At 40.9% G+C, this 11,455-nt stretch overlaps 1 protein-coding gene across 1 annotated transcript; it reads left to right on the forward strand.

The window, feature by feature from the left end:
* The first annotated feature begins 4,451 nt into the window (after window positions 1-4,451).
* On the forward strand, window positions 4,452-10,264 carry PCNA (proliferating cell nuclear antigen). Its single transcript, XM_055431950.2, has 6 exons — window positions 4,452-4,869; window positions 6,007-6,104; window positions 6,243-6,310; window positions 7,067-7,261; window positions 9,659-9,782; window positions 9,869-10,264. The coding sequence occupies exons 1-6, from the start codon at window positions 4,649-4,651 to the stop codon at window positions 9,946-9,948; spliced, it is 786 nt and encodes a 261-aa protein (XP_055287925.1). The 5' UTR covers window positions 4,452-4,648; the 3' UTR covers window positions 9,949-10,264.
* Window positions 10,265-11,455: the final 1,191 nt, after the last annotated feature.

The raw sequence follows: 11,455 nt of genomic DNA on the forward strand, positions 1-11,455 counted from the left end.
GGAAGCCCAAAATAGGTGTGGAAGAACACTGAATTCAGGGTATGCTTTGATCCCTATTAACAACATTGCACAAACACTTGGTTTTGTTTTTTGAGAGAAGCAGACCATTCCATTCAGACCATTATTTATTTAGAGAAAGCCTCGCTTTTGTGTTTTATTTTGTCTTAATCTTATTTATAAAACTAAATAACATGCTGATTGTAATTTTTAAACTCTTTTAATCTGTTGGGGACCGTGTGACCACTATTTTGACTGTTAGTGATCACCTCTTGAACTGAAGACTAGACATTTCTTGGATAAATTATACAAGGTTTATTAGCTATAGGATGTAAAAGAATCAACAGAGAGAGCCACAAGTTCATCCTTTAAGACAAGTGGAAGTGTTAGTAACTAGATTCTCACCTTTGGGAAACATGTGAAAGGTCACATCCAAGTAAGCATATCTGTCCTCCTGGAAGCTCAACTGTTTGCTTTGAAACCCAGCCTAACTGGAGAACCAGTGCACACAGTTTCAGAAGGCAAACCATTTTTTCATACATTTCCTAAGACTGGACCTTAGACACTGAAAGCCAGAGACCTTTGGTTTTTATTTAGATACACTGAATTGGGTTTCTCTATTGTGGAAACTTCAAATATATTAACCAACACAAGTTTTTAGGCATATGGAAGTTTTAAAGCTTATGTAGTCATTCCTTATGTTTTATGGGGTGTTTTTTCCTTTTATGTTTAGAAGTTCACAGTAAGATCTCTTAAATATTTACCAATGTATTTTTCCATTTCTTGAGTTTACACGTATTTGAATTTTAATTAATCTATTTCAGTAAACAATTAGGAAGAGTCTATAGCTTTATTCTTTCCCAGAAGTTTAATAAAATTTATCATAATTCATTTTTCTCGCTGTTTGGGATAGCACCTTTACTAGATGTTTAAGTAATCCTCTTAAAATAGAAGTCTCATGTCAGTTTCCTTTGATAACTTTTTCACTTATAGAAGGCTTCCAAAGTGCTATAAGATCTCAGCCCCGCCTCTCTTTGCAACTTCTCTTCCCTTTGTTCAGTGTGTTCCAGACGTATCAATCTTTGAGTTTTGTCAATTATGTCAATTGTTGTTCAGTCTCTAAGTCGTGGCCAAACCTTTGCAACCCCTTGAACCACAGTCAAGCAGGATCCTCTGTGGGCTTTTACACAGAGATTTTTTGATGAGATTTTTCCTGGCGAGAATACCGGAGTGGGTGCCATTTCCTTCTCCAGGGGCTCTTCCCAGACCAGGGATCAAACTCGTACCTCCTTCACTGGCAGGCTGATTCTTTACCACTGAGCCACTAGGGAAGCCTATATGTCAATTACATCTCAGTAAAACTAGGGAAAAGTATTTATTAAAAAGCTTTGAATTTTTTCAAATTTATTTACTTATTTTTAGTTGCACTGGGTCTTCGTTGCTCTTCTTGGGCTTTCTCTAGTTGCAGAGAGTAGGGGCTACTGTCCATTGCAGGGTATAGCCTTTTCATTGTGGTGGCTTCCCTTATTGCCCAGCACAGGTTCTAGGCACTCAGGCTCAGTAGTTGCAGCTTGTGGGCTCTAGAGTGTGGGCGCAGTAGTTGTGGCACATGGGCTTAGTTGCTTAAGGCACGTGGAATCTTCCTTCCTGACCACAGATCAAACCCGAATCCCCTGCATTGGCAGGTGAATTCTTATCCACTGTGCCACTAGGGAAGTCCAAAAAGCTTTGAATTTTAAAACAAACTACTATCTGAACACCTTCTAAGGATGCTGTCCTTTTAAACATGTTATTTTTTTCAGCCAAGAATACTCTTTCTTCCACTCTCCAAACAGCTAGTTTCTCTGGTAAAATGCTAACTACTCAGAAAGGCCATATCTGACCACAGTTCATAGCCATTCTTAAATCATGAGTGGAGTTTAGCTGCCATTTAAAATACCTTCAAATTAATAACACTTTGATTTGGCATTAACCAAAATGCTATTATGTAAGCAGAAAGCACAGAAACAGAGTAACAGAGTATATATGTTATTAGTGAAGCAAATATTTCTCACTGGAAGAATAAATGCATTCCACATTTTGCAAAGGAACTCAGACACCAAAATGACCTAGAAAGGAAAATACCCACAAAAGATGAAACAGTTGTGTTTTGATATAAAGATATATGCAAAAGGGTACTTGATCATACATAAAGGAAGTTAGTGCTAGCATCAAAATTTACAAATGCATGGCTGAGTCTTGGAATAAATTCCAGAAACAACAGAGTAGCACTCTTTTTAAAATAATTTTATTCATTTATTTTTGGCTGTGCTGGATCTTTGTTACTTTGTGCAAGCTTTCTCTAGGTGCGGCTAGTAGGGGCTACTCGGTTTCAGTTTCAGTGCACTGGCTTCTCATTGTGATAGCTTCTCTTGTTCCGGAGCATGGGATATAGGGCACTCAGGCTTCAGTAGTTGCAGCTCCCTGGCTCTAGAGCACAGGCTCAATAGTTGTAGTGCATAGACCCTTGTTCCAAGGCATGTGGGATCTTCCAGGATTACGATCGAATCCAGAGGTCCTACACCAGTAGGTGACTCTGCATCACTGAGCCACCAGAGCCCAGTATCACTCCTAAGAATGCTGCATCATTCACAGCCTTGACAACGGCGATATATGGAAAAACAGCAGTTATCAGCAACCGACTAAGAAACTGAACGTTAAGATATATTACAAGTGCTTTTATGTATGTGTGAGCTTTTACATATATGATATATATATAATATGTGGGCATCATATGCACAAGAATGATATATGATACAAATGTTTTTAAAACTCAAAGTTCTATGATAATAACAAAACAAAATCTAAATGATAAATCAGGATAGTTGCATATTTTATTTTCTTGTGCTACATAAAATAATGGAGCATCTTACAATTGAAGGTATCTTAAATTCAATTAAAGACACATCTAATAGAAATACTAGAGGGAGAGCATTGAGTAGGGAAAGGCAATTTTTGAAACCATAATGGTTGACAATATTCTAGACTTGATGAAATGCATGAATCTTTTGGCTGAGGAATACAAAAATTCCATGAACAGGATAAATAAAACCAAATCCACACCATACATGGTAGAAAGACTAAATAATTCTACAGACCAAGGTAAACATTAGAAGCAACTAAAAAGAAATGCTGTAAACAAAGGAAAAAAGAAACAAAGGGGGAATATTTATAATAGGGAGATGATTAATATATGAAATGCTTTTAATCAATAAGAAAAAAGTATAGAAAAAATATAAACATGCAATGGTCAAGAACTGTATGAAAGATATCCAATTTGCACCAGTCTTTTAATATGCAAATTGAAATTTCCACGCAAATGAGCAGATTTAAAAATTAGATTACCAGAAAAAGACTCTGATGCTGGGAAAGGTTGGGGGCGGGAGGAGAAGGGGACGACCGAGAATGAGATGGCTGGATGGCATCACCGACTCTGTGGACATGAGTTTGAGTGAACTCCGGGAGCTGGTGATGGACAGGGAGGCCTGGCGTGCTGTGATTCATGGGGTCGTGGAGAGTCGGACACGACTGAGCGACTGAACTGTAGTTAGAAAAATTAGGGGCAAGGAGCATGCTCAAAGTCTTGGCTGGAATGTAAATTACAATCTTTTATAAGTCAACTTAGTTAACATTTATCAAAAATTTAATGCGTATGCTCCTCTATCCAGCAATATTACTTCAAGGAGTTGCCCGAATTACAAGAGATTGGCAATTAGGTTAGGTTACATTTGTAGGATATGATGCCATCTTTTAAGAGGTGCTGATAAACAGAACATGAACCTGGCATAAAATTATACTTTAGTAAGCACTTTGCTGAATTCTTTATGGCATGAACTCATTTTTGTTTTTTAAAAGATATACACTTGTAGAGGAAAAAAAACTTAGAAAGTTACATACAATAAATCATATCAATTTCTGTGTAGGTGGCGGAGGAGCTTTAAGAGCTGGTGGTGGGGAGATAACCGTTTTGTTGTTTTTTTAAATCATAACTGTACCTCCCTTAAAGCAGCTACACTCTTCAGGCCACAAGGTGGCTTTTCTTCCTAAAGAGTCAGACAAACTGATGTGACTGAGCACACAACCTGGATTTACGTTTCACTCAGGGCTGTCAATTTTCTACCCCTCAAGCGGGAGGCACCACTGAGTCGCAACTCATCGACCTTTCCCGCCCAGTCTAGGACTGATTTTCACACTCACAAGGACCCCTCTAACGGGTGCCGGAACAAGACAAAATGGCCAGGACTCCAGAGAACGCCTATCTGCTCCGAAGCGCGGCGCTCCTGCCCCGCCCCCATACCCGCATCCTCCAATGGATGTTCGGGATGGGGCGGGTTTCGTGAAGTGCAGGGACAGGATTGGCTTTACAGTCTCTCCGCCCAGGCAGCGGGGAGGGCAGCGTGATGACGTATCAACAAGGGGCGCGGGGGCGTAGCGCGCACTAGCAGACGCGGCAGTATTAAACGGCTGCAGGCGCCGCGAGCTGTTAGTGGTTTCCTTCGTCTCAGGCGTCCGTAGTCGTGTTACGCCTCTCGCTCTCATCCTCTGAAGCCTAAGCGGGCTACACCTTCCTCACTCCTTCTACCTGTAGCCGTGTCATTGCGACTCCGCCACCATGTTCGAGGCACGCCTGGTCCAGGGCTCCATCTTGAAGAAGGTGCTGGAGGCGCTTAAGGATCTCATCAACGAGGCCTGCTGGGACATCAGCTCAAGTGGCGTGAATCTGCAGAGCATGGACTCGTCTCATGTCTCCTTGGTGCAGCTAACCCTTCGCTCAGAGGGCTTCGACACTTACCGCTGCGACCGCAACTTGGCCATGGGCGTGAACCTCACCAGGTGACCTCCAAAGCCTCGGGCATCCGGGCCATGGTCCACTCCTACCTCTGGCTCTTGGCGGGAGCTCCTACGAGCCGGGCCTTCATTGGCTGACGTGGGCCATCTGCGTCTTCCCATTGGCCTGCTGCGGAGTGGGGGTGGTGGCGGGACCCAGCAGAGCGCGCGGTTTGCAGAGCCCGCGCTGGCTGCAGCGCGAACAGCGAACCGACTGTTTTCCGCGCCAAAGTCACAAAGCGGGTGGTGGCGGGAAAATGATGGACTTTGCGGTGCCAGGAAAAGACTGTTGCAGAACGCTTTGGTCATTAAGTGCAGGCGACTTGGATGAGAAACCTTGGTCCTGGTTGACTTAAAGTGCTTTATAGTGTATCCTAGTTCTGTCACCCTATCTAGGGACCAGAGTATTTCTTTTATTACTGCAAAGTTGCGATGAACACCCTAAGATCCTGGACTTGAAAATTTTCTCCAGGGCAGCGGCGTTCAACTTTTGAACTACATATGTTTAAATTTTAAAGCTTATGATAAATACCGTGTTGACATCTTAAAGCTTATGATAAATACCCATGGTACATGCAGTGTACTTTAATAGGTTTATTAGATCATTTTTAAAGATAGTTGGCCCGATAATTTACTTCACCCACCATAAGGGATTTGAAATTCATAAAATATTGTTCTTTTATTTATATCCAGAAGTGAAATTGCTCTTGTTATGTTGTGGGCCTTTTGGGTATAAATGCTGTCAGATTGCATTCCAAAATGTCTGGACCGGCTTGCATATCCCCCGTGCAGTACGTTTCACCAATTTGACAGATGGCGTACTGGTTAAGTGTGGCTCACCGGTAAAGCATCCCTTTGCCAATGCACTAGATGAGAGTTCGATCCCTGGGTGGAGAAGATCCCCTGGAGAAAGAAATGGCAACCCACTCCAGTATTCTTGCCTGGGAAATCTCATGGACAAAGGACCCTGATAGGCTACAGTCCAGGAGGTCGCAAAAGAGTCGAACACCACTTAGGGTCTAAGCAACAGCAATGGTTTATCTAATGGTTAAAAGTGGTAACTCCTGATTTTAATTCCATTAGAAAACTAACGATCTTGAGAAGATGGTGTTGATTTAAAACCCTTTGTCTTCTCTGTTCTAGCATGTCCAAAATATTAAAATGTGCTGGCAATGAAGACATCATTACCTTAAGGGCTGAAGATAACGCGGATACCTTGGCACTAGTATTTGAAGCGCCAAGTAAGTCCACCCTTCTACTGAGTTATGGTAGAGGAAACTAAAATGCAGTGTCAGTATTTCCCAAATCTGATGATTGTAAAATATACCTCTTAGTTGTAAACTTACATGTTTTTCTTCAAATTTGCTTTCTTTTGGTAGATCAGGAAAAGGTTTCAGACTATGAAATGAAGTTAATGGATTTAGATGTTGAACAACTTGGAATTCCAGTGAGTATCAGAAGTTTCTGATTGAGCATGCTGTACCCAGTCATTATAGTTACTAACATATATTTATATAATAATTTAAAGCCTACTTCCTAACAGAACTTTTCTATATATCTGCTCATGTATATTCCAGAGTAAGGTATTTAGACTTAATATATTTGTCATTTTATTAAATTATGGTATTCTACAGTGGCTCATTGGTTTGAATTCATTGCTGCCAAGAACATAATTGCATTAGCCTCTGCATCTTTTTAAAAAATTATTATTCCTAGAGTGCTTGATTTTTATTAGGAGGAGATTTTAAAGCTATTTTAGCAGAAATTCATTATGGTTAGGTTTTATCAACATCAAAAGAAGATGTGTTCAGATGTTTACAATGCCTAACATGCCCTTGTTTTGGAAAGCAAACCTATTTGTGCTGTTACCATTTGTATGCCATATCCTAATGTCTTCTTGATTTAGACCTATAGAGTGATTAGGTGGAGGCTCTTGTTCCCTGGATAGTGCATTTATTTTTAAAAGTTTAAATTCTAATTAGTATGAACTTAATTAGTTCTAATCTTAGTATGATTATTATTCTTATACTTTTTTATATCTGCATTTTTTTTTAGTAGAATGTTAAGAAATTGCACAGTGAGTGATATTTCAGAGTAATCAGAAAATCTTGAATTCTGAGTTCTTGTTTAGATGTTGAATCTTCAGGAAGTGAGGGTGCCAGATCTTTCATTTCCATGACCTTTACATTTCTTTGTTTTATAGGAACAAGAGTATAGCTGTGTAGTAAAGATGCCTTCTGGTGAATTTGCACGTATATGCCGAGATCTCAGTCATATTGGAGATGCTGTTGTAATTTCCTGTGCAAAAGATGGAGTGAAATTTTCTGCCAGTGGAGAACTTGGAAATGGAAATATTAAGTTGTCACAGACGAGTAATGTTGATAAAGAGGAGGAAGCTGTAAGTAGTTTTTAAACTTTGAAGAGTTACACTAGGTTATGTCCTAGTGTTCTAAGGCTACTATAACAAAATAACCATAGACTGAGTGGCTTATAAACAACACAAGTTTATTGAAGCTGGCAGATTTGGTGTCTGACAAGGGCCTGCTTCTTTGTTTAAGAAGACAGCAGCCTCCTTAACCTGGTGAAAGGGGTAGGGGAGTTCTCTGGGGTCTCTAAAAGGCACTAATCCCATTCATGAGGGCTCTGCCTTCCTAACCTAAGCACCCCCCAAAGTCCCCTCCAATACCATCATATTGGAAATTTGGTTTTAATGTGAATTTGATGGGGGGGGGTGGACACAAACATTCGGTCCATAGCAAGGTAATTGCTAAGATTAAAGAAAGCTCTAAAGAAAAACAATTTGCATTTTCTAGTAACTGATTTGTGACAATTGAAAGACACTTTTGAAATCTGCAACTGATCTATAAATGCCATCTAACTTAAATTTGTGAGAAGGGAATGCAAATTCATTGCAACCTTTATAAACTGCAGAACAATGGGTTTGTGTATCAGTCCCACACCATACTCTTAAGAACATGATTGGGAGGCTACCCTTGGCTTTCTGGAGGTATTTACTATGGTTTTACCAAATAATTGAGCAACTCAATAAAAGGATCTGGTTGGGGGGGGAATCTAGCTCTTATGTAATCCTTATATATTAACTTTTAAATAAAGAGTTTAAAAATATATATATATATGTAATATATATTAGTAACAGAACTCCACGAGCTAATTTTTTTGTTCTAAATAACATCTCATTTCCTTGCCAATCTTGATTTTTGTTTTTATCTCAATAGTTCAGTGGTTAGGACTCCATGCTTTCACTAATGAGGGTATGTGTTCAGTCTCTGGTCTGGGAACTAAGATCTTGCAGGCTGTGAGGCACTGGGCTTCCCTGGTGGCTCAGAGGTTAACGCGTCTGCCTCCAATGCGGGAGACCGGGGTTCGATCCCTGGGTTGGGAAGATCCCCTGGAGAAGGAAATGGTAACCCACTCCAGTATTCTTGTCTGGAGAATCCCATGGATGGAGAAGCCTGGTAGGCTGCAGTCCACGGGGTCGCAAAGAGTCGGACACGACTGAGCAACAGAACAGAGGCACAGCCAGAAATTTAAAAAGTTCACACATCAATATCTTACTGTTATTATAATATAAACATTTTATGGCATTTAAGAAAATTTATGTTAAGGAATTTTTCAGTGTTTGTGCTTCACTTGTTATTTCAGTTTATTTGAATCAAGATTTTTAATAAGGTCCATACATTACAGTTCATCGGGATGTGTTCCTTGCTGCTGCTAAGTCGCCTTCAGTCGTGTCTGACTCTGTGCGACCCCATAGACGGCAGCCAGGCTCCGCCGTCCCTGGGATTCTCCAGGCAAGAACACTGGAGTGGGTTGCCATTTCCTTCTCCAATGTGTGAAAGTGAAGTCGCTCAGTCATGTCCGACTAGTAGCAACCCCATGGACTGCAGCCCACCAGGCTTCTCTGTCCATGCGATTTTCTAGGCAAGAGTACTGGAGTGGGTTGCCATGGATGTGTTCCTTCAGTTCAGTTCAGTTCAGTCGCTCAGTCGCGTCCGACTCTCTGCGACCCCATGAATCACAGCACACAAGGCCTCCCTGTCCATCACCAACTCCCGGAGTACACTCAAACTCATGTCCACAGAGTCGGTGATGCCATCCAGCCATCTCATTCTCCGTCGTCCCCTTCTCCTCCCTCCCCCAACCCTTCCCAGCATCAGAGTCTTTTCCAGTGAGTCAACTCGTCGCATGAGGTGGCCAAAGTATTGCAGTTTCAGCTTTAGCATCAGTCCCTCCAATGAACACCCAGGATTGATCTCCTTTAGAATGGACTGGTTGGATCTCCTTGCAGTATAAGGGTGTTCCTTAGGTTTCTTTTAATCCATTGTTTCTCCAGTTTCAGTTTCCCACTCTCCGTTACAGTTTCATTTGTTGAAGAAACTAAGTCATTTGTTATCAATTTTCCCAAAGTCTGGATTTTTGCCCACTGAGTTCCTTATGTCAGTTGATATGTTCTTCAAATCCATTTTCTGATAGATACAGCTCTAGGGGCTTGATGATTTTCAAGGTGTTTTGTTTGGAGGTAGGAGAAGGAGAATATTATAGATAGTGGTGTGTTCCTCTATAGGAGACATGAGGTATTTGGATATCTTTGTGATTTTTATCAGCCATAATAAATTTTGTCTATAATCATTAAGTCATTAGTGTTTGCAGAATTGTGATATATTAATATATTTTATTCCTTTATTACTTGATTATTTTTTAATGTATACTCTAAGTGAATGGATTGCAGTTTTCTTAATGTTCAGTATAATGAATCTTTTGTTTTCTCCCTAAGGTTACCATAGAGATGAATGAACCAGTACAGCTAACTTTTGCATTGAGGTACCTGAACTTCTTTACAAAAGCCACTCCACTCTCTCCTACAGTAACACTCAGTATGTCTGCAGATGTACCCCTTGGTAAGATAATAAACTTGTTGAATCTTGGTTTTTTAGGTAGTGTATGTGGTACTTTTCAATAATTATGTTCTCCTGTTTTCTTTCAGTTGTAGAGTATAAAATTGCTGATATGGGACATTTAAAGTACTATTTGGCTCCCAAGATCGAGGATGAAGAAGGATCTTAGACATTCTTAAAATTCAAAGAAATAAAACTAAGCTCTTTGAGAACTGCTTCTGAGATGCCAGCACACACTTAAGTCTTTTTTGTCTTTGTACCTCTGAGTACATATGTAGATACTGTTTTCTGTAAATAACTTTTCTCCATTCTCTACAACTTGTTTAAAGAAAAGTCCAAAGTCAAATCTGGTCTTGTTAACTGAGTAGTACTTCTGCCTTACCTAGGAATAATCCTTATAGTTTTTATAAACAAGAGTTTTGACTCTAAATGTGTTTTAAGTATCGTTTTCAATTTAAATAAAAGTCATTTGAATTTAAGCATCACAGGACAGTGCCTTCATTTGGACTACAATGATTGCAAGTATCCTAAACAAGTTATAATTCAAGCAACTCTTTCACGTAACTGCTTTATTTTTTGTCTAAAGTATTCCAAATACAGCGAGTATTTTGGGGTGATTCATTTGCCAAACTGGTATTCTGACGAGCTCAAGAAATGAAGAGAGAGTAGAACACATATAATACTTTGTATTAGCAGAAACTAACAATTTACAGAAGCTTAATGTTTGCCAAGTTCTGTGGCCTTTATAAGGCCACTTTAGCACTATTGTAGGGCAGTGTTTTTTTAGCCTAGGGAGCCTTGTACAGGAGTCTTGGAAGTGTTAGTAGATCTGTGATAGGTCCCAAGAAGTATGTTTGTGCAAAAATAGTTTTTCTAGTGTAAGCAGACTTTTGGGAGGGACAGGGGGCACTTATTCCCTTGAAGGATGAAAATGGTTTCCATGGGTGTCAGGAGCCAACCAAGAAAGTGAAAAAGGTCCAGCAATAATTGTGCTACAAAGTCACATATTAAATTCTAGTTATCCGGTGGTAGAACTCACTGTATCCAGTAGATAAATTACCTTCCGGGTGTGTTGGGGAAGGAGACTGACAGCAGAGGGGCCTGGTGGAAGTTTTTGGAGTGAAAATGTTTTATCTACACTGTAGTGATGTCTCCACTGCATTTGTAAAAAAAAAAAAAATTGTATTTATTATATGTAAATTATAATTTAATAAAGCTTGACATTTTAAAGAGCTTTATGTATTGCAAAATGTCCCTTGTGGGCAGCCCTCTTAATGGGGCATGGCCTGAAGATGTGCAGGAAATTGAAGTACGAGAATGTAGGGTGCTACTCGAGAGTAGTGGGTGAGGTAGACAGCGGCAGAGACCGCTGCGCAGACCCCTGGGAAGGCAGCCTTGCCTGGGCACACGGAGACCTGGCAGCTCCAGCGTTCTGGAGCTTCGTCAGCTCGGCTTCCGCGTTTCGCAGCGCCACTGAGCTGCCTACACTGCCCGGGGGCCGGAAAGAAACACGTGGCCGGGTAGCCCTGGGCCTGACTGTGACGCAGGCGGCGCCGCTGCCTAGGAACCCACCGACCCCGGCGGAAGTGGGGGATAGCCAGCCCGGACATCAGAGCCTTGGGAAACCCCACGGGGCGCGCTCCGCTTGCGCAGCGCTAAGACCCGACGTCTGCGGG

Source organism: Moschus berezovskii, chromosome 15, assembly GCF_049115385.1.
Source record: "Moschus berezovskii isolate FMDL1 chromosome 15, NW_MosBer_1.0, whole genome shotgun sequence".
Taxonomy (NCBI): domain Eukaryota; kingdom Metazoa; phylum Chordata; class Mammalia; order Artiodactyla; family Moschidae; genus Moschus; species Moschus berezovskii.

What these genes read in the sequence shown, in the direction of transcription:
- PCNA (XM_055431950.2), top strand. Translation starts at nt 4,649, where the DNA reads ATGTTCGAGGCACGCCTGGTCCAGGGCTCCATCTTGAAGAAGGTGCTG. An exon ending in ATGGGCGTGAACCTCACCAG is followed by an intron (nt 4,870 to 6,006) that starts GTGACCTCCAAA and finishes TCTCTGTTCTAG; the next exon opens with CATGTCCAAAATATTAAAAT. An exon ending in TTGAACAACTTGGAATTCCA is followed by an intron (nt 6,311 to 7,066) that starts GTGAGTATCAGA and finishes TTTGTTTTATAG; the next exon opens with GAACAAGAGTATAGCTGTGT.